The sequence below is a fragment of the Triticum dicoccoides genome, chromosome 4A, assembly GCF_002162155.2.
Source record: "Triticum dicoccoides isolate Atlit2015 ecotype Zavitan chromosome 4A, WEW_v2.0, whole genome shotgun sequence".
NCBI classification, from domain to species: domain Eukaryota; kingdom Viridiplantae; phylum Streptophyta; class Magnoliopsida; order Poales; family Poaceae; genus Triticum; species Triticum dicoccoides.
Genome location: NC_041386.1, coordinates 657,921,754 through 657,942,753, shown reverse-complemented (window position 1 = coordinate 657,942,753; position 21,000 = coordinate 657,921,754). Strand labels below are relative to the sequence as shown.

Below are 21,000 nucleotides of genomic sequence, written 5' to 3'. Positions count from 1 at the left end.
CTATGATTAGGCGTGGACAGGATTCGATTTCCCCTGTGCGAGACCCGGACAGCTTGACTCAACATGCGTCCAATAAGAAATTCCACGAAGCCCCTCGAGCACTAAAAAAAGAAGAAACCATGATCAGGCAGACGGGGTTCTCGCACAGGCCGACTCTCACGAAACGAACAACATGGACAAATGTTAAAGTATCAATCAAAATATCGGATGGTTAGGAGGGTCTATTGAGACTTGATTAAATCTCAGTTAGCAAACTCATTTGTAATTTGTAAACGGGTTTGCTATTTCTCAATTGGTTGAGAAAATAGCTATAGCTCAATTGATGCTATAGCCATGAGATTATACGTAGAGATTCGTGTTGTTTTTCTGCTTTTAGTACTTGATTGTTGTTTCGCTTTTTTATTGTTTTTCACAGGAGACGTTGGATTGAACTCCAAGCGTTTTTCCGTACTTTTTATATAAAAACAGAGAGACTATTCCTCACTCAACTTCCGAATAGTTATATTTCTTTGTCAAAATTTCGAGCCGTATGCTCCATTTGTATTTAGACGAATCTTATTGTCTAGCTCGGAATCAAATTGATTTATATATACTCATTTATCAAAGGCCTAAAAGAGGAAAAAATGGAGAAACAATCATTTCTCGCACCGTTTTAAGGCAAATCCTCACAAGCTAGTACAAGTTTTATAGTCGATCACTCCTGCCTGTTTTTAGTGCTTGTCTCTTTTAAGGCCGTGATCCAAGATTGTGGATAATTTATATTGTATGCCAATACTCCATTTGTTGGGGTTTATAAGGCCTAATAAGCAGTTCAAATTTATCTTTGAGATTAATTATATATGGTAAGTATGCTATAAAGATTATACCATCAATTCATATTAAAAAACAATCAAATGATATTATTCTATGACATATCTATATCTATACTACTTTATAGTGTACGAGTTTTGAATTTGGTTCCCTTCTATCTCCTCCTATCATCCCAAACCAAATATCAGCCGTTGATTCAGCTCGCTGTGCTAAAATCTACCGTTAGATATTAACTAGACCCAATCGAATGATCTCAAGGATTCGCAGTCGTCCCGCGCGCGCTCAAGTTTTGGGCGCCATCACCGCGCGGGAATGGTTTTCTGGAAGCACCTAGAGTGTCCCCACCTAAATAAAATACCGATACAAAAAACAAGCCCCGCCCCATCTCTCTTGGCTGAAGCAGACTCTGTTTCTTCGCATCTGCACGCCCCCGCTGTCGCTCCGTACTCGCGCCGCCACAACTCGACAGCTCGGCCCTCCACCGCCGGCCGCCGGCCGCCGGCCGCGACAAGAGCTCCCCAGTTTCTCATCTGTGCCAATTCGACTCCAATCGCTCAAACTTGGGCTGCCCAGAAGTTTCCCCTCAGGCGCTTACCATCCCTGAGTACTGTTCCACGTGCTCACCGCCACCGCTTCCTGGCATCTCCGCCCATACGTGCCTCAGGCCAATCCACCCCGGAAGTTGCTGCCGCTGCAGGTGCTAGCAGCCGGATGGTATACCAGTGCAGCCCAACCGATATGAGCACAACCTCACGCACCGGCAGCTTCGATGTGAAGAGGTAAGATACCATTGAAAAATTATAGAGGTGGTGCTAAGTTCTTTAATTTTCTGTATATCTTTTATTACTGTATATTAGATGCCATGAATCTGAACCCATATTTTGTATTTCAGTGTAGAAATCAAGAAATATGTCAGAGCATATTCTGCCCACCACGTGTTTGAGTTTATGTCCACAAAGTTTTTTTTCGTTTCATTTCTGATATACTTCCGTGTAAGTGTTATAGCCATTTAAAAGCTCGTCTTCATTGATTTTAACGTTTGATTTATTTATATATATATATATATATATATATATATATATATATATAAAATAAATGCGTGCATGTTCCACTGTACCATGACAAAATGTGTACTGACCAAAGCATCAATACTGTCTAATATTATTGGAGTTTGTATCAAGTAATATGCAAAAAGAAAATGGTTTGTTGCAATAATTTTGATGTGACTTAAGCTTGGCGTGTATATACTGCTGCATTATCTTCCTATGCTTGTGCTAATGGTGTCTACTATGTTGCTCGGTGACTTATATTGCGGACAATTATCTAGGAAGCAAGTGAAAGGAAATTCAAGTAACCATACAACATCCATTGGAATGCCAAGACGGGCTCCTTTTCAAGATATTACAAATGTGGTTGACTCACATAGTTTATCAAAGATAAAACAAGGTATATTTTTAATATTTTTGGTCACCATATTTTTTAAACAAGATTACAGCTTCTTAGATGTTGATATATAAATGAAAATAAACCTATGCCTTGTGTGTTAAAAAGAATGCTCACAGATTGTTTGAAATATTCTATTCATTTCAGCGCAAAATATTCTTGGTTCAGCGGATCATCCAATTACTGGGACGAAACGATCAGTCAATCCATCTGGCATATCCATACAGTCAACTACTCCTTCGGCTGGACACATAACTCTACCAATAGATGCTTCCGAGCGTAAGCGTTATCGTGATCGGGAAAGATACTCGCGGATGACTGCAGAACAGTGTGCTGCCTACCTACAAAGAAACCGTGAGTACAAACGGAGAAGGAAAAATCCCGTTGAAGTTAGTAATAATGTACAATCTGGGAGTCAAACTTGTAACTGTACCAGTTTAAGCATGCAAGCAACAACTCTCGCCAGTACAAGAACAGAAGGTATATATTAATGCAATAATATTCTGTATTATTTTTTAATAACATGAATGGTCACTCGATCAGATTATGTTTTGTTTATCTCCGTGCATTTCTGATAATTAGAACATTAACATCCATTTACTACTCTGTTTTTTATTTGTCAATAAATATTATAATATATGTTTTTTTTTTGCTGGAACACAGACCAATATTGGAGGTTTAAACTTTCTGTCCTACAATATCCTTTGAGTTGGCATAATCAGTCTGGTTGCTAAAAATTAGACCGTGATCAGTCCATCTGACATATTAACAACATGTAATGTATCGACAGGTACTGGTCAACATAAGCGTATAGCAGCATTCCTGGACAAGGGCAGTGGACATAAGAGAAGGAGACTGTCTAATGGGGCAAGTTGTAGTACTACTGGAAAGGAAACACATGAACATGTTGTAGCCAATGAGCATGAAGACCATGACAGCACCATCTATGTCCCAAATGGTTGTTTTCCTGCTCTAGAAGGTAATACAATTGTTAAGGTGTACATAGGTATTTATAATGTATCGATCATTCTCAACTTTCCCTCTCCTAAAACATTAATTTACTAATTGACAAATTAATGTGTAGATGAATTTGGGCAATCCGAATATATGACCGAGGATGATGATGAAGATGATGAGAGTTACATATTCACCGGACATGGTACGAATTAGTATGTGTTCTCAGTATAAAACAATGATTACTACCATTGCGACACTGTTTCCTCACTATTAGAAAAATGGACAGGAACTGAATGCATATCATCATATCAAGACCCAAACCATGCAAATTGTGGAATACAAGATGATCCTTTTGATCGTATATATCGGAGTGTACCAAGTGGCCATCATGTTTTGGAGCCAGTACTTAACTGCACACATTGCAATGCAAAACGGTTCCAGTATGAGAATCCAACATTTTGCTGCATGGGTGGCAAGGTCAAGATAGTACCTCCAACTGTTCCTGCTGAAATGCGCCGACTATACACAAGTCAAGATCCTGATGCGAAGTACTTTCAGGATAATATCCGGTACTTCAATTCTCACTTTGATCTTGGAGATATTGAAGATTTGTTATATTCCATGGGAAAGGACATCAAGACCTTTGATCTTCCAAATCTGTTGGATGCTGATGGCCTAGATAGCTTAGAGGCTAAAGAACTGACCGAAGAAATGTCTATTAAAGTTGCTAAAGAAGACCTGGAGCTGGAGGCAACTCTAAACAATGAACAACAACTTGCTTTTGATGAAATAATGGATCACGTGTTGCACACGAAGGGTAAGGTCTTCTTCATCGATGGTCCAGGAGGTACAGGAAAGACGTACCTTTATAAAGCTTTATTGGCTAAAGTACGATCCATGGGGTTAATAGCCATTGCAACAGCAACATCTGGCATTGCAGCTTCTATCATGCCTGGTGGCCGGACTGTGCATTCGAGATTTAAAATACCGATCAATGTTCAAGAGGATATTGTGTGCAACATCAATAAGCAGGGTGGGACATCTGAATTACTTCGAAGAGCATCTTTGATAATTTGGGATGAAGTCGCATGACAAAACGACAAGCTGTTGAGGCGCTGGATAGATCCCTGCAAGATATTACAGGTAATAGATCACAGTTTGGAGGAAAAGTAATTGTGTTCGGAGGAGATTTCTGTCAAGTCCTTCCAGTAGTTAGACGTGGCACTAGAGCCCAAATTGTTAATGCCACTCTTAAAAAATCTTATCTATGGAAGGATATAAGACAAATTAAACTCTGGCGCAATATGAGAGCACAAAAAGATCCATGGTTCTCTGATTTTCTCTTGAGAATTGGCAACGGTGTTGAAGAATCAATTGGTGAAGACTATGTGCATTTACCTGAAGAGATGGTTATAGGTTCCACAAATTTAGGTGCCTCGGTTAGTAAGTTGATAAACGAAGTATTTCCTTCACTTGACAAGAATGGAAGATTGCCGTCTTATATAAGTGCTCGTGCCATTCTTTCCACAAAAAATGAATACGTGGATGAATTAAATGTGAAGCTTATAGACCTATTTCCTGGAGAAGAGAAGGTCTACTATAGTTTCGATTCAGCAGTGGATGATACTCACAATCACTACCCACCCGAATTTCTAAATTCTCTCACACCTAATGGCCTACCTCCACATGTTCTCAGGTTGAAAATAAATTGCCCTGTGATCTTGCTTCGGAATTTAGATCCTCATAATGGATTATGCAATGGCACAAGGCTTATTATTAAAGCATTTCAAGATAATGTTATTGACGCTGAAATTATCGGAGGACATCATGCTGGAAAGCGAGTATTCCTTCCAAGAATTCCTTTGTACCCTTCTGAAGATGATGTGCTTCCCTTGAAGTTCAAGAGAAAGCAATTTCCAATTCGTCTTAGCTTTGCAATGACAATCAATAAAGCTCAAGGCCAAACCATTCCACATGTTGGTATCTACCTTCCAGAACCTGTTTTCTCTCACGGTCAACTATATGTTGCATTGTCTCGAGGAATATCAAGGCAAACAACAAGAATACTTGCCAAGCCAAATAAGGATATTGACCCATCGGGAAAAAGTACCAAAAATATTGTCTATAAGGAGGTTTTGGCATGATTAGTGTACAGAATGCAGCACTGCCTTTGTTTCATATATGTGAGCATGCTTTGCTTTGTCTTATAATATTGGTATGTTGATAACTGTTGCGATCTTTTTATATAAGTATAAGCATATATTAGAATCATGAATAGCAATAGGCTTTATATTCTAATCTGTTCTACAAATACATGAACACGTACTGTTTTCTCTTCGGAGAAAGTATGGATGGAGTGTTGCGCTACTATTGTCAACTTTTTTATTGGTGTAGTTATAGGTTTGTGTCTAGAATATCATCTATTAGATTCAGGTCCTTGTTCTATGATGAATACGCTGAATCATTTTTATGTGCAAGCCATGAATTTGCTTCACTAAGCTGAAATTTAGACATACATTGTTTGATTCTGCTAGCCTTAGATTGCACAGAACCATGTTTGACATTGCAGACTGGTTTATACTATAGAAGGCGTCGTTTCTATATTGTCGTTAAATACTTCTTCACCTAAGAATTTTTTGTCTCATTAATTAATTTGACACTCTCTTTGTTGGCAGGGTTAATTGGAATCATGTGCCTTTCTGGATCTTGAACTGGCGATCTCCGTGAATAAGAGGGATCTCTCCTCCTTGTGTTTCCTGTTCGACAAAGTAAAGAAGAAACTTGCTTCTCCATGCTATTTCAGGGTTTCTTTCAAGGGTATAAGGAGAGTGTAATCCTTTAGTAGTCCATAGTTTAGCTATGCAGGCGTCATTAGTTTCTGGTTAGATGATACCAAGCGCCTTGCCTTGGAATATTTTGTAAATTGTTTAACAGCGCGTTGCAATAAAGTTTTCTCTTTCATGTAAAAGAAATGTTAGCCATGTGCTTTTATGATCTGTGTGGTAATGCTAAGCTGGTCAAACTACTCTATGTGAGAGTGAAATGTTAAACTGAGCAAACTGCTTTGTCATGTTTCACTGAATATGCACCATACATCACGCCCAGTGGCGGAGGTAGAGGGTGTCCAGGGTGGGCCATGGCCCACCCTGAGATTTGGAAATACTTTTCATATACATAGAAGAAAGGCTAAAAACTAAAAGAAAATAAATAAATGTACATGTACACTAGCACTGCTGGCCCACCCTGGCCCAGTGGGCTAGGTCCGCCACTGATCACGCCCATTGCACCTACAGGCAGAATCACTGGTATATTTAACGCCATTTTCATTTCACACAAGATAACTCCAACATTACAATTTCATCAACAAAATACTGGCATTTCATTCCTATACTTTGGACCATCCCCACTACCACACTTTGACAAAATAATAATACTGTTTTCATTGCAGATCTCAGTAATTCTTCGCACACAAAAGAAACTTTATGTTCGTCTACAGGGAGTACCCCCCCCCCCCCCTATGATGTGCTATCTTTGAAACTTTGCTCCCTGACGGCCTGGCGGATTTTCCCAAGCATCAGGGTCAGCGGCTCAGGATAGTGGGGGGCGTCGCAGTTTTGAGAGAGGCGAACCGTTCGTGCACTTTCACAAACTGAATTTTTAGAAGCCACTCTCTTAGTATTATTATTACTAATTTATTTGTACTGACGAACATGTGGAGACGTGCATTGCACGTGCATTTTTACTAGTATTTTATATATTACTCTTCATTAGCGGTGGTTGCTATTCTGGTATGCTGGTCCTACGTGGTCTTACCATGACGACTTCTCGACTGCCTACTACAACAAGTTTTGCCTGACTCCGACGAGGAAGGGGCGATGACGACGTCACTCCGTCGACTCGCTTCAATTCTTGTAGTCGTCGCTAGGTGGTCTATGAATCTGGATGTAATTTTTATTATTTCTGGTATTCGTTGTACTGTTATGACTGGAGATGAATAGATCGGAAGTTTTCTAGCAAAAATAATATTATTGATCTAATTAATTGTGAGAGTAAAGCCTTATAAACCAGATGGAGGGAGTAGTATCCAGAAAGGGCTAGGTACGTAGTTTTTTTCCACAGCTCAATAAAATAAAAAATAGGTTTTTATTAGGGAAATAAAAAACAGGTTTTTTCAGCTAAAATAAAAAATAGGTATGTGCTAGTTTTTTTTTTGAGAGAGAGCTATTTTTTTTTCTTAGACGAGGTACGTAGAGTTCTGGCCCAAAGTATATTGGGCCTGGCCCAAAATAGATTGACTCCAATGTTTAAAAAGGGACCAAAAGAGTGCTACTGTACTCTGCAGCCCAACAAAGCTGTCTCGGTTCTCTCTCTCTGAAAAAAACAAAAAGACTAACCATCTCAGTGCTGTACGACGACGACGCGTGGCGGTCGGCGGCAGCTCAGTGGCGCGGTGGCTCCGGCCGTCGGCTGCGGTGTGCGGAGGCGCCGAGGAGGATCGAGGAGAAGCAGCGTCGATGCGGTCGCGACGGAGCGCGCGAGTGGGGTCGGCGCTGGAGCCGCTCGGATGCCGGCTCCGTCGGCCCAATCGACGGCGACCGGATCTAAGCGGCGCCCGCACGCCGCCGAGGGTGAACAAGAAGCCGAAGCGAGGAGCCGAGCCTCCCCGAGCCCAAGCCTCCCTCGTGTCTACTCTAGCGTCCAGGTAGCGCGCCAAAAAGGGCTTCAGGCAGATCTGCTCCAGGTACCACCCGCCCAACCAAAGCCTCTTTTTACCGCAGCCATCGTCAGTATAAAAATGTGAGATGCCATTATCCTTTTTAGACTTCAAACAGGAAGTTCAAGATGGGGATAAAAGGTGAAATGCTACACTTTAAAAAAATTAGAGCAAGTGATAAGGGTGATGGAATATTTTGGGTGGAATAAATCGACGAATTCGGATTGAGAAAAGGGAATAAAGGGGCACCAATAGTGCTCTGCATGTCTAGAACCTGGAGCTTGATAAAAATGTCCTTGTCTTTCAAACAAAACCATTTTTTCCTAAGCAATCTCCCAGTGCTCCCAGGTATATTGTCTTGTGCAGTGCCGGATTTTTCTTTTATCACCGGATAGTATCCGTAGCTGTCAAAGCACTGCTTGCTACGCGGAGTTTCCGCTGCATGGGATGAAAATCTGTATATGCCGTAGCGCGTGCTTTGCACATGAGCTTCCTCTGAGGGAACAAAGGAAGGAATAGTATTCTTTGGGGACACGGGGAACAATCTTTGCAAATCATAATTGAATTGGAATTTTAAGCTTAGAATCCTTTGCCTTTTTGAGAAAGCAGAGTACCGTTTTAGTTGTAGTATGGACTGAACTTCACCTTCACCAGATCAGTACCCATTCACAGGAAAGATTTATTAGATTAGATTTTCACCAGTTGGTCATTGATTTGATTTGCCCGTCGACATCCCATGGTTGGATCGACAACGAACATTGTTTAGTGCAAACAGTATTTGCAACCGGTAACGTCTTTACCTTTGCACTTCAGTGTGGAGTTGATTCCTCTGCAAACCAGCAGCGGGAGAAGCATCGACTCAACCTTGCTCTTGCCCTGCCGTTTATAGCACTAAAGCATCCAGGTCAGAAAACCAAAGCTGTATGGTAGATGGTAACTGACCGATTCTCTTCGTTGAAAAGGGAACACCTTGCTGATGTGTCTACACTTGATTAATGTTTTGATATTTTTTGATGGTGGTCAATCTGGCTAGTGTGGACGCTTGTTCCAATGATCTGCAACAGATCGGTTTCCACAATATGCCACACAGAGGAGCAATTGCCGCATAAATAAATATGTTAAATTGCATGAAAGTATGTTTATTCTAGATTAGATTGTGAAAAACCCAAATGAACTTGTAAGTTAGTAGTAGAACTGCCCAGTTGTTGGAAATCTGTAAATACAGTGTGCCTTGGTGAAAAACATACTCCTTTTTTAGATACGGAAATCCTTATCACCAAACTTCTATCATTTATATTCATATATTACGCTGCAGGTCTTACTTGGTCTCTGAGAAACAGGGTTATTCATGTTTCTTCTACTCACGTTTGAGTTCCTGATGACAACAGAGGGAAAGGAACAGACATACTTAGGGTAGTCCCGACAGATCCTTTTCATGCAAATAAAACAGTACGGACAGCTGACTAGAAGTGAACATGGAACCTCTTGAATTATTGCGTAAAGGTGTGATTTGGGAGAATATATGTTGATCAGAATAGGTTTTGTGAATGTCTGTAGGTAATGCACGTATGCAGAGAATCGATTCTGAAGTGGCTATATATATTTAACCCCAATAATACAATCTGCCCCTGGCATATAATGCCACTTCCAACTTTAGTACTATCTTTGGGAGGTTGCACAACATCTAGAATGGACAAGACATACAAACTCTTTATTAAATTAAATTAGTAAAAGGTAAAATGTTAACTGAAGAGAATTAGCTTTACCTATTTTCTTTTCCAGTCTGGAGTTTCAGCTCCATGCAGCCATGGCTCCACCCTCTAGCGCTGTTTGATGCAGATAGGTCCAGATAGGAATGTCTGCTACTTTCTTAATTTTTAGTTGTGTGATAAGGTTTTCAATCATGCTTTGCCTTGTTTATCGTGCCTTTCCAATAATATTTTTGTGTGTTGATGCTGTAGAGAAATATTAGAGGGAGTTTGTAGGAAGAGTGTTATGATTAGTACTCCATCTTCACCAAGCAATTTTGTAATGGACAGTGATACAAACCCTGATGAAGCATCCAACGGTTATTGAGTTTTGAGTTATGGCTCCATGGAGCCAAGAAACTTTTTCCTTTTCTTGTTCACTGTTTTCGCTTGAAATAATAAGCCTACTAAGTCCTGAGCTACTAGTATCTTCATTGAACTGTTAATTGTCACCATGAATCTTGTAGACCATTTTCTTAAAAGTTACATGCATCTATTTTGGCCTTTCCACTTTTCCAGTTATTTTTCTGCCTACCATTGTGCACTACAGAACAGAGGATGACAAATATCCAGCATATTGTACTTTTCTCGCAGGAAAATATATTGTTATACACAGCTGCACGCTTAATCAGGGATGCCCATACAGGAAGCCGGTAACGAAGCTAGAAGCACATTTACTCTGTAATTGATCTAGAGCACATTTACTCTGTAATGGATTTACACATGTAACAGTATGATTCCATGGATACAACACTTACAAGATTTGCATTGAGCCTGTATGTATAATAAGGGGAATACATATGAGAAAGGCTAATTTAAACAATTCATTTAAGCTGAAATTTTAGCCAGCATTTTTACTACAAAACTATATTTACATTTTCTGTACAGTTGAATTTATTCAAATTCGTTTATGAACTTTTATTTTCCTCACTTTAATTGTAATTGCCGGCCTCGTTTTTTTTATCTGCCTTTCTTTTTCGTTCTTACAGTTACTGAAGTAATGTGGCATTTTGGTCTAAGGTGGGGGCACTAGGATTTTCTATTAGCCACACAAAGTGTGCATAACTGCTAGATCTGCACCTCCCCAGGTACATATTGTGGAAGAATAAAAATCTAAAGAATATATCCTTTGATCCTAATTCCTCACACCATTGTCCAGGGATAAATTAAAAGACCTTAAACTAACAATTTCTCTGAAAAAAGAGAGAAAAGGTGGCCAGTAATATATAGCAGAAAACAAGTTACTGATCAGGCTATATTATTGTGCTGAATTTGTTGCTCTTGAATCTTGTAATATTCATGGTGTCGATTCAGTCTCGAGCTATTTTTATGGTCCAACTAATCAACTGTGTTTGTACTCCCTCCGTTCCTAAATATTTGTCTTTTTAGAGATTTCAAATGGACTACCACATACGGATGTATATGGACATATTTTAGAGTGTAGATTCACTCATTTTTGCTCCGTATGCAGTCACTTGTTGAAATCTTTAGAAAGACAAATATTTGGAAACGGAGGGAGTAGTATTTAAGTAACTCTTTAAGCAACATGCATGAAAGACTGGTTTATACTTGCATGCCCGGTAGACACCATTCTTACTCTGCATTTGCCTGCCTGCACATTTACAACTGAACTGCTGTAGCCCTAGCTTGAAATTTAGATCATAATTATAAAACCAGTGAGGTGTCCGTGCCAATGAAAAGTTGATTTGTGCGTATATACACAAAACATTTGCCTGAATTACCTTAATCAAATTATGTTACTGAGACAACTATTTGATTTTTGGAGTAGTTAATTATAGCGCAATTACATTTATGTTTGGAAGAATCAGTTAGTACACATTCAGAAGTAATATACCGCGGGGTAGACTCAGGATGTAACACTAAAATTCTCCTATCTTTGGCACCACTTTTCTGTTGCATTGTGGTCTTTCTTGGTTCTCCCTGTCCTTTTTTCTCCATTCACCCTTCAATCTGGATAGCTCAGTTAGAAAGGCTAGGTCAGAGCATCTCTGTGCCTCCAAAGCCGCCCTGGATTCGCAATTATTGAGGCGCCTCCACTATAAAAAGGCAACCATCCACAAGAAGTAAGAACACAGCGAGCAAGCAAGCAAAGCACACAACAAGGACAAGACAGCAGCTGAGAACCCTAGTACTGAACCAAAAGCCTTCACAGGGTATGTGACCCTTCCCGTTTTTCTCTTGTTCTTTTGGACGATTTGTTTAAGACCAAGTTCCTTTATTGTTCTTCCGGCTCATCTATCAGACTGGGACCATTTGCCTATGTAATCTTCTTGAAAAAGGCCATATACTCTTATTCTTGTTCTTAATCTACTAATAGTTGCTCAAAAAGTATTTGTGCAAGCGTAAGTGTGATGCATGTGATGTGCATAAGATTTTAAATCCTAGCTAAACAGATTCAATTGGTTCTTTCATAGATTAAACTGACTAGTTTTGTTTTCGTTATTTTTATTGGCTAATTAGCATGTTCTCTCTTTGCATAGCGTTTTGCTTGCCTTGTATTTTCCACCTTTTTGGGGCACCATCTAAAAATATTATCTTATGTATCTACATGTGCAAATGATAGAGATGGAGCACCGACTTAGCCTAATTTAGTTAAGGCGACCTTGATTTTGTTTCTCTGCTGCCTTGTCTAGCCTGTACAATATTCCTCCTTTTAGTTTGTGTTTACATGGGCTATGTGCAGTACGAGCATCTTAAGTACATGTGTTCTCATTCTTGGTTTTCTAGCTCATAATCACATTGGCCCAGGACATATTCCCATACATATAATTACCACAGTACTATGGTTCTGTAATATCTCTATGCTCATACTAAACATATATGGAGCAATGAGCTAATAATTAGTAGTACTTCAGGTATAACTTATGTCTAGTTCTTTTCTTCCCTTTTTGTCACTAACTTGTTGACGCATCCATGCATGCATGTATACAGGGCTTACTGCGAATGAACACCCAGAGGAAGCCTGGAGACTGGAACTGCAACTCGTGCCAGCACCTCAACTTCAGCCGCCGTGACTTCTGTCAGCGCTGCCGTGCCACGCGCTCGGATCTGCAGCTCGGAGACGGCCGCTGTATAGGTGGTGTGCTGACCTCCCTGGACGTTCGCCCAGGTGACTGGTACTGCAATTGCGGCTACCACAACTTCGCCAGCCGCTCCAGCTGCCTCAAGTGTGGCACCATCGTGAGGGACTTCCCCGCAGGCCAGGGTGGCACTGGCGCTGCTGAGAGCGGTGGAGTTCGTGCTGGGTGGAAAACTGGTGACTGGATATGCACAAGGTGAGCTATAGCTTCGCTTCAAACATAGATGTCATCCTTATAACCTGTATGTATCCTTTATCCTGATATATCTTATGCATGGCAAGAAACAGTAGCATGCAGGCCTACATATTTTGAGATGAAAGTTAACTGAATAACAAAACTTATAGAACATTCTCTTGTGGAATAGTTTTTGAATCATGTTTTGACACAAAACTATTTGTGTCTGTCTATTTCTTCCAGGCCTGGCTGTAATGTGCACAATTTTGCAAGCAGAATTGAGTGCTATCATTGCAATGCACCTAGGGAAGCAGGTATATTGTCTTCAATTTGCAACTTATATGTTCTTTTGGTGCCTTGATGTACAACTACTCTTTGATCAAATACATGCATGTTTTCGAACCTGCATGCAACACTCAATGCAAAAGAGCTAAAAAAAAACTGTTTGACAACAGTTAATTGTGGTAAAAAATTACTTGTAGCTGTCTAATCAAGCAACCCCGAAACCATTTGTTTGCACTGCAATTTGCAAACCTTCATCCAATATCTATTCTCTGTGCCCTAAAATGGAACCGTTCTGTTGTACCAAAATAAACAGGCACCGGGAAGTAAGGATCAACCATGCCGACCGAGATCGAGAGGCGTGACGCGATGGCTTAGGACGAGACCAACCATTGTCACACTCGCAAGCTGCGATCCAGGAAGAATAAAACTACAGAGTAGTATATATGATGTATTGCCACCTGTTATACTACTACAACCGTTGCATGGTTGCGAGGGCAGGAGAAGTTCCCTTAGCTTCCAGAATGTAACGCGTGCATGGTATCGTCGCGCCTCGTTTACGTTGGTCGAGGCGTCGCTCATATTGTACGGTTTGGATTACTTGAATAAATATTCTTAACCATCCTTATATGTATTGTGTAACTGTTGATACGCTTGTGTTTCTGTTTCCTTTCCTCTCTGTTACTTGCCTGGATTTTTCGATGACATCATGTTGTTTCTGAAACCTAGACGTAGAGAAAAAATTCCGAAGCCGGGCATGGATGATCCCTTCTCGAAATTTTAGCTAAATCACATCTTTTATGTTTCGGAAACTTGTGAAAAATAATCCATGCATGTCCATTGTAAATATTGGTAGGAAGATATGTCCATTGGCAACTGGCGCAAAATTCATATATTGCCTAGCTTGCTAGAGTTTGAAAGCAACATCATATGGGTTTAGAGTTTGAAACCTGGACGTGAAAACTTCTATGTATGATCATTTATATGGGTGTGACCAGGCTTGTTAAAACGCCTGTTTCATCCATGATTCTAGTTGAATTCTCAGGATTGACATACAAATTTGCATACTACGTTTCCTTTCCTCTAAGCCTCATGTTTTCTAGAACTCAAGAGGAACATTTTTTTTTCAATTCTTTGTTCCTCAATCTACTTCGAGATTAGAACTCATTTCATCCTGTGTAAAACTAATGACTATCCAAATCCTTCCATCAAAAGCCAGTGGTCTAGGTGCTTTGTCCAAGATTTGCAAGTTCGTCTGGGTACATTAATATCTTCTGTTCTTATACATGAAGCTTAGAGCATGGTTAATAATATCGGGCCTGCTAAAAATCAGTTGACTGAGATTTAACGAAGTCTCAGTCGACCATGCAACATTTTTTTGACCGTATGCAGCATTTTTTCATACCGGTTGCAACATTTGTTTTGTTGGTTGAAGCATGTCATCCCTCCTCAGTTGTAGCACGTCATCGCACCGGTTGCAACATCCTTCGTTGACGGTTGTAGCATTTTAGTTAGAACAGTTGTAGCATTTGTTGTTGTTGCTTGCAATACCATCGCAACATTTTTCGTCGCCGTTTGTAGCATATAGATGTGCGCTTGTAGCAAAAAAAAAAAACGCTGACGTCACTCGACTGAGACTTTGTTAAGTCTCAGCCGACTGAGTTCTAGACACACCCTAATAATATAGCCAGTAGGCTATATAAAACTGTCATTAAAAACTAACAATATCATTCACTCAGGGCACCTCTAGCCGATCCCATAAATAATAGAGGAGTAAACCTTACTAGAGTATATTTACTTCCCTAAAGAAATGTTGTTCCTAGCCGAACTCCCAAATTTAGTGGAGTAAAACAAAATCAATGCAAATCCAGTGCAAAATAAACGACATTCGGTGCAAATATGGCTACATAAACTTAAATTCGGTGCAGATTTAATATATTACATATAACTTAAACTAGATTCGACATATTAGATAGAAATTTAACCTAATCCAATTCATCATATTCTTTCTCGATCTATTTCCATTCCCTTCTAGACGTGTCACCGATCATTGGGTCTGGCCCGTCGCTGGAGCCGTCATCGTCATCGTCATGGTCGTTGTCGTCGCCTTCGCCTTCGTCGTCTTCATTGCTGCATAGGTCGATGACTTCGGTCCCCTCTGTCGCGTACTGCATGTAGAGCCGTCATTCAGCCTCTACGCGCTCCGGGGAGCGCCGGCGGAGCTCAGCCATGTACTCCCTCCGTCCGCGAATAAGTGTACTTCTAGCTTTTATCTTAAGTCAAAGTTTTAAAATTTTGACCAACTTTATAGGGAAAAGTAGCAGAATTTATGACACTAAATTAGTATCACTAGATTCGTTTTGAAATGTATTTTCATAATATATCAATTTGATATTATATATGTTACTACTTTTTTGTATATAGTTGGTCAAAGTTTTAAAACTTTGACTTAGGATAAAAACTAGAAGTACACCTATTCGTGGACGGAGGGAGTATGCCTCATCGGCGGCCTCAACTGCGAGCGGCTCGCGCGCCGCCCCGTCCTCCCACCTCTCACGTGTGTAGGCCACCAGATTGTCCATTGGTGCGCAGGCGATAGATATCCATCATGGAAATTGCAATGGCCGGCAGCGCTGTAGAGGTGGGCTGACTTGATTCCGTATGCACGCGCCGCCGCGTCCGCCGAGTGGAAGGAGACCAGCCAATGGGTCTTCCCGTTGTCGCGTCATAGATTTCCGCCACCCATGTCCCCCATTGGCGCTGTCGCGTCCGCCGAGTGGACAGAAACTAGCCATTGGGTCTTCCCGGTATCGCGGTCATAGATTTCCGTGATTCATGTCCCCCATTGGCGCTAGCGCAAGCCGTGGTACCTCGGCTTGGGCGGTGCCGCGGGAGGAGGAGGCACCGTCGGCACAGGAGGACGAGGAGTAGGAGGAGGAGGTGGAACCGCGGCGTCGATCCGCCGGCCACATGCTGCGAATCAGCGGCGGCCTTTGATCCGGCCATGTCGCTTGTGGGGGCGGCGCGGTGTGGCAGTGGCGTGCATAGGGCGGCGACGAAGGAGGATTGAGCAGCGTGTGGGAGAGGGAAAGGGAGAGGGGAAGATTTTTACTCCTTGGTCGAGCGGGCGAGTATTTTTACTCTTCGACCGCCGCTCGGAGTAAAATTTATACTCCATTGTACGTTTTAGAAGATCGGCTAGGTCCAGTTTAGAGGAATAAACCGGGACTTCTACTCCTCTAACCGGATTTAGGTGATTAATGAGAGATGCATTCATACAATAGAGTTGACTATAAGGTTGGCTCTTAGGTTAGTTTTTTGTTTCATTTTCTCTCTTTCTCATTTACTTATCTTATTACTTAGGAGGACATGTGGAAGCCGGCTCTTGCATCAGAGCGTACTCCCTTCCATAGTTCCATTTTGGTTGTCTATCTTTTTAACATAGACAAAAATGCCATGTAAGCAGTCTTATGTCCCACTATTATACTTGCGCGTAGGATTAACACGATGAGTTAGCCTTAGGGAGTCTCCGCTCTACCCCTCCTATAATCCTTTGTTCCTCCTAATTTCTGCAGCTCTTTCACACACCTTTTCTTCTGTGATCCGTCATTGTCACCTTGCTGTCGTCGTTGCTATACTGATTGGTCGACTACCCTCTTCTTTTCCTCTGTCACGCCATTTCTCCTCTTTATAGAACATCGGTTAGTCGATCATGCGTTTTGACAAAGGAACCATCATTTCGAAATTAGATCTTCATTCATAACTACTTTCCCCGTCTAGAAATACTTGTGCGGAGAAGAAGAGAGTATATGAAACAAAAATTTGAAGTGCAGGGGCACGTGTAGGTGTGAAAATGCTTTGGGTGGAGGTATGTGTGCGGTAGGTGGCCCCACATGGCATAGACATGTGTCGCTTCATTCCCAGCTACCTCTAATCCGTACCCAACAACCTTCGCCGGCGAGGCAGAGCGCCACCAACCAACCCGGGCTGCCGCCGGCCCGCCGTGCCCCCCTCGCCATGTCCATCCACCTCCGCGCCCACGCCTTCGCGGCCAACCCGCTGCGCGGCCTCGCCGGCACGCGCTCCTCCGGTGCCGTCTCCCCCTCCGCGGCCGCCGAGGCCCTCCGCGCCCTCCTCGACGGCGCCGACGCCGCCGCCGGACACCACCTCTCCAGGGTCCTCCCGTTCCGCCGCGGCCGCCCCCTCGCGCGCTCCCCCGACCCTCCTGCTCCCTCGTCCTCGTCCCCCGCGCCGCCGCCGGCCTGGCGCCTCGCGTGGCTCCCGCCCTCGCGCGTCCCCGGCGTCCCCTCGGACGTCTTCGTGTTCCTGGGCTCCCACGGCGGCGAGGGGGGCGGCGAGGAGGCCGCCGCGTACTGGGCCGTCGACGTCAGCGAGGTGGAGGGCGCCAGGTTCGGCGGCGCGGGGGAGGAGTCGGCGTTCGTCGACTTGAGGACGCTCATGGTGGCCGCCGACTGGAGGGACAAGGACGCCATGGGGGAGCTCGCCGTCGCCGGCCACGTACGTGCCTGCCATTTTCTACTTTTGGTTATTTCCAACTAGTATTTTCTCAAGCAAATTCCCCACTGATACTGAAACATTTCTGTGATTCGGGAAATGCCAAATGATTTGCTTGATTTGATTCCTGATGCGGGCAGGCTCGAGCGCTGCTAGAATGGCACAACACGGCGAAATTCTGCGGAGCGTGCGGGGCAAAGGCAGTTCCTACCGAAGCCGGGACGCGGAAGCAGTGCAGCAACGAGTCCTGCAAGAAGAGGATATACCCGCGAGTTGACCCCGTATGATCTGTGCTCTGTTACTGACTGGCCTCTCCTAGTGTTTGCAGCTGCCTGTGGCTTGTGCTGGTTTGCGTTCACTGTCTCCTTAAGCCATTTTGTTGTATTTGCAGGTTGTGATTATGTTGGTCATTGATAAACAAAATGACCGCGCTCTCTTAAGCCGGCAGTCAAGATTTGTGCCCCGGATGTGGAGTTGTCTTGCTGGTTTTATAGAGGTGCGAGTTACTTCTTCTCTTTTGCATATCGTTATGTGCTCAGTTGCACTTGCATCCTTTGTTCTCTTAAATTTTCATGAGCTGCTTTTGGGTTGAATGAGGAGGGGCAGACTAAGAATATCTTGGTGTACTAACAGGGGTACAAAAAGTTGCTGTCAGCCTGTCACCCCCTGTTTGTACTAATAGGAGTACATAAGAAGTTCAGTGAACTAATAGCTTTCTTATACAACATGTTCCTCTGTATCCTGCTTAGATCTTGTAACAAGTTAGCATTGTCACGTTAGTCATGCTTACAGAGGGGTTAATTGAAGCACTTACTAAGCAGAAGAACTTGAATTTGATTTAAAATACCTGACGTAAATCTCAGTTACACGGATAGGAGTAATACCCCATCAACACACTATATTCTGACTTTGTGACTTGGAAATTGACACTCGGTGTTGTGCCAAGCATGATTATTTTCAAAATTTTGCTCCGGCCTGTTTGACATCCAGTAGTCGTTATTAGTGGACAATGAAGAACTTAGAGATCCAGTTTCTTTTGATACACAGTAATGCTTTCAGTTGATCATCTGAGCATGGGCTACATAAGCTATCTTTGAATTCAGTAAGGTTGTAATAGCCTCATTGTTGTAAGCCTGTAACCACTAAAGTTCGGTGTAGCTTCCATAAGTAGAATGGATGAATGAATAAATTGAAAAGTTTGAAAGAAATCCTTGTTCTTGGTTTATTTTGTCCCAAGGTTATTAAGCGCAGTGCAATTTGCAGTGTGTAGGGTTAGCTAACAAGTTCACCGTCCTCTTGCCGTACACTGTAAGAAGCTTATGCTCACTGCAGCTGTTCTGTTTGTAGCCAGGGGAAAGCTTGGAAGAGGCAGTGAGAAGGGAAACATGGGAAGAAACTGGGATCGAAGTTGGGCAAGTCATTTACCACAGTTCTCAACCATGGCCTGGTAAGCTAGTCTTTTCGTTGCCTGTTTACTATTTTCCAATGGAAACCTGTGATAATACATTAATACTAGGATATGTCAAGTGTGTAGACATGTAGTTACCGTGTCAAAACTTACATAAGTACTTGTATATTTGAAGAACTATTTTAAGTCATCAGTTGAAACTAGTATGTTTTCACTCGATGTTTTTGTGTGCCAAGTCTGACAGTTCTCATGTTGCATATGTTTTTTTCAGTTGGGCCAAATACCATGCCATGCCAGCTGATGGTGGGTTTCTTTGCTTATGCTAAATCATTGGACATACATGTTGATAAAAAAGAGCTTGAAGGTAATTTTTCACATGAATAACATGCTGATCTATTAGCCTTTCCTGCCGCTACTGGTTCATCTCATCATTTCCCATGTCACAGTTTCTCTTTCGTTATTTTCCTCTTGTGTAAGATATCTACAAGAATATATATAGATGAAACTTCTATTATAGATCAAATGCTGCAAAACCCAAACTTATATTTCAGTTTCAGGAAAAGTGTTTTAGAAATCAACTGCATGATACTCCTGGGCGCGTAGCTCTCATCTCAAGTGCCAGATTGGTCTTCATCCTTTTCTTATTTTGCCGTACACACGCAGATGCCCAGTGGCACAGCCGTGAGGACGTCAAGAAGGCGCTAACGTTTGCCGAGTACGAGAAAGCCCAGAGATCAAGCGCGCTCAAGGTCAACCAGATATGCAAGGGCGCCGAGAGAGGGCAGAGCACCTCCTCCGACCTCAGGGTGGAGAGCGAGGAACCCGCTCCGATGTTCGTCCCCGGGCCCTACGCCATCGCTCACCACCTCATATCGTCGTGGGCCTTCGAAGGGGCGCCGAAGGTGCCCAGCTCCTTCTCCAACCTATGATGAGCCTGGACCATACTACTTCGTCTTCCGATTTACGGAAGGGGATGTTTGTATAGCACACTGAAACATTGTAGGCGCACGCCATGTACTATTTCTTACGCTGTCGATAGCTACAGTAGATATGTTGTTGCTCATTGCTGGTGGTTGTAACAGAAGGGCAGAAGAGGACCGGGGAGAGTTTTGCAAGATCGGCGTCGTGGATATATTGACGGTTATTGGTGATTTGATTTCAAGTGTATGATGTATAACTTGCACGGATGTGCTTGCATAGAGACATATACAAACTGAAGATGAAGTTGCTATTTTTTTTTCCTTGAGAACTATACTAGATGAAGTAGCTATGTTTTTTTTAGTGGATGTTATTTATTTATTTTTTGAGTACAAGTTTATTTTTTGAGTCTATTTTGAGGACAAGATGAGGTTGAACTCTGATCGATCCACGATTTTGTTTTTTTTAAGGGTTGATCGATCCACGAATGACACGTCATTCTGATCATCGTGGATGGGAACGGTGCGATAGGATGTCTGGCCCAACTCGAAACACGGCCCAATGGGCTGATCAAAACCTAATAACCCAATCTCACTGGCCCTCCGAATCCCGGTAGAAAACGGACCCGCACCCGTCCGTCTGGCCCCCAAAATTAACAGCGTCCGTCCTTTGCCCCTACCCTCCTCGATCGCCTCTCTGCAATCGATCAAATCAGATCAGATCGATCGATCGATCGAACGAACCTCCTCGCCGTCTGCCGACTGCCGCCGCCGCTCGCCGCCGGGAGGAGGAGGAGGAGGTGCGGGCGGGGCCGGGGGATGTGTAATTGTAGGAGGAACAAGAGGTGTCTGCAGGGCCGGAGGATGTGTGATTGTAGGAGCAGCGGGAGGTGCTGGCGGGGCAGGAGGTGCCGGGGGTGCAGGCGGGGCC

The 21,000-nt window shown here is 42.7% G+C and overlaps 3 protein-coding genes across 10 annotated transcripts; all 3 read left to right on the top strand.

Annotated features, from left to right (window-relative positions):
• The first annotated feature begins 1,224 nt into the window (after positions 1 to 1,224).
• LOC119289605 lies at positions 1,225 to 5,581 on the top strand. The gene is made up of 6 exons (XM_037568896.1): positions 1,225 to 1,589; positions 2,138 to 2,256; positions 2,401 to 2,733; positions 3,044 to 3,232; positions 3,338 to 3,412; positions 3,497 to 5,581. Exons 1-6 carry the CDS (start codon positions 1,522 to 1,524, stop codon positions 4,300 to 4,302), a joined length of 1,590 nt encoding a protein of 529 aa, XP_037424793.1. The 5' UTR covers positions 1,225 to 1,521; the 3' UTR covers positions 4,303 to 5,581.
• Positions 5,582 to 7,456: 1,875 nt separating this feature from the next.
• Positions 7,457 to 13,878, top strand: LOC119287766 (uncharacterized RNA-binding protein C17H9.04c-like). 8 transcript variants are annotated; one of them, XR_005140942.1, is made up of 5 exons: positions 7,457 to 7,951; positions 8,738 to 8,828; positions 10,267 to 10,325; positions 10,662 to 10,760; positions 11,657 to 11,841. XR_005140942.1 is itself a non-coding variant. In XM_037567377.1 (5 exons), exons 3-5 carry the CDS (start codon positions 12,637 to 12,639, stop codon positions 13,557 to 13,559), a joined length of 417 nt encoding a protein of 138 aa, XP_037423274.1. In that variant the 5' UTR covers positions 7,599 to 7,951; positions 10,267 to 11,846; positions 12,625 to 12,636; the 3' UTR covers positions 13,560 to 13,878. The 8 variants fall into 8 exon arrangements, 6 of the variants coding, with proteins under 6 accessions (XP_037423277.1, XP_037423276.1, XP_037423274.1 ...); XR_005140941.1 differs by having other exon boundaries at positions 10,267 to 10,353; XM_037567377.1 differs by lacking the exon at positions 8,738 to 8,828 and adding exons at positions 12,625 to 12,968; positions 13,191 to 13,261; positions 13,546 to 13,878 and having other exon boundaries at positions 7,599 to 7,951; positions 10,267 to 11,846.
• Positions 13,879 to 17,030: 3,152 nt separating this feature from the next.
• LOC119287765 (nudix hydrolase 19, chloroplastic-like) lies at positions 17,031 to 20,433 on the top strand. The gene is made up of 6 exons (XM_037567373.1): positions 17,031 to 17,747; positions 17,885 to 18,025; positions 18,136 to 18,240; positions 19,092 to 19,191; positions 19,424 to 19,516; positions 19,816 to 20,433. Exons 1-6 carry the CDS (start codon positions 17,100 to 17,102, stop codon positions 20,079 to 20,081), a joined length of 1,353 nt encoding a protein of 450 aa, XP_037423270.1. The 5' UTR covers positions 17,031 to 17,099; the 3' UTR covers positions 20,082 to 20,433.
• The last annotated feature ends 567 nt before the right edge of the window (positions 20,434 to 21,000 follow it).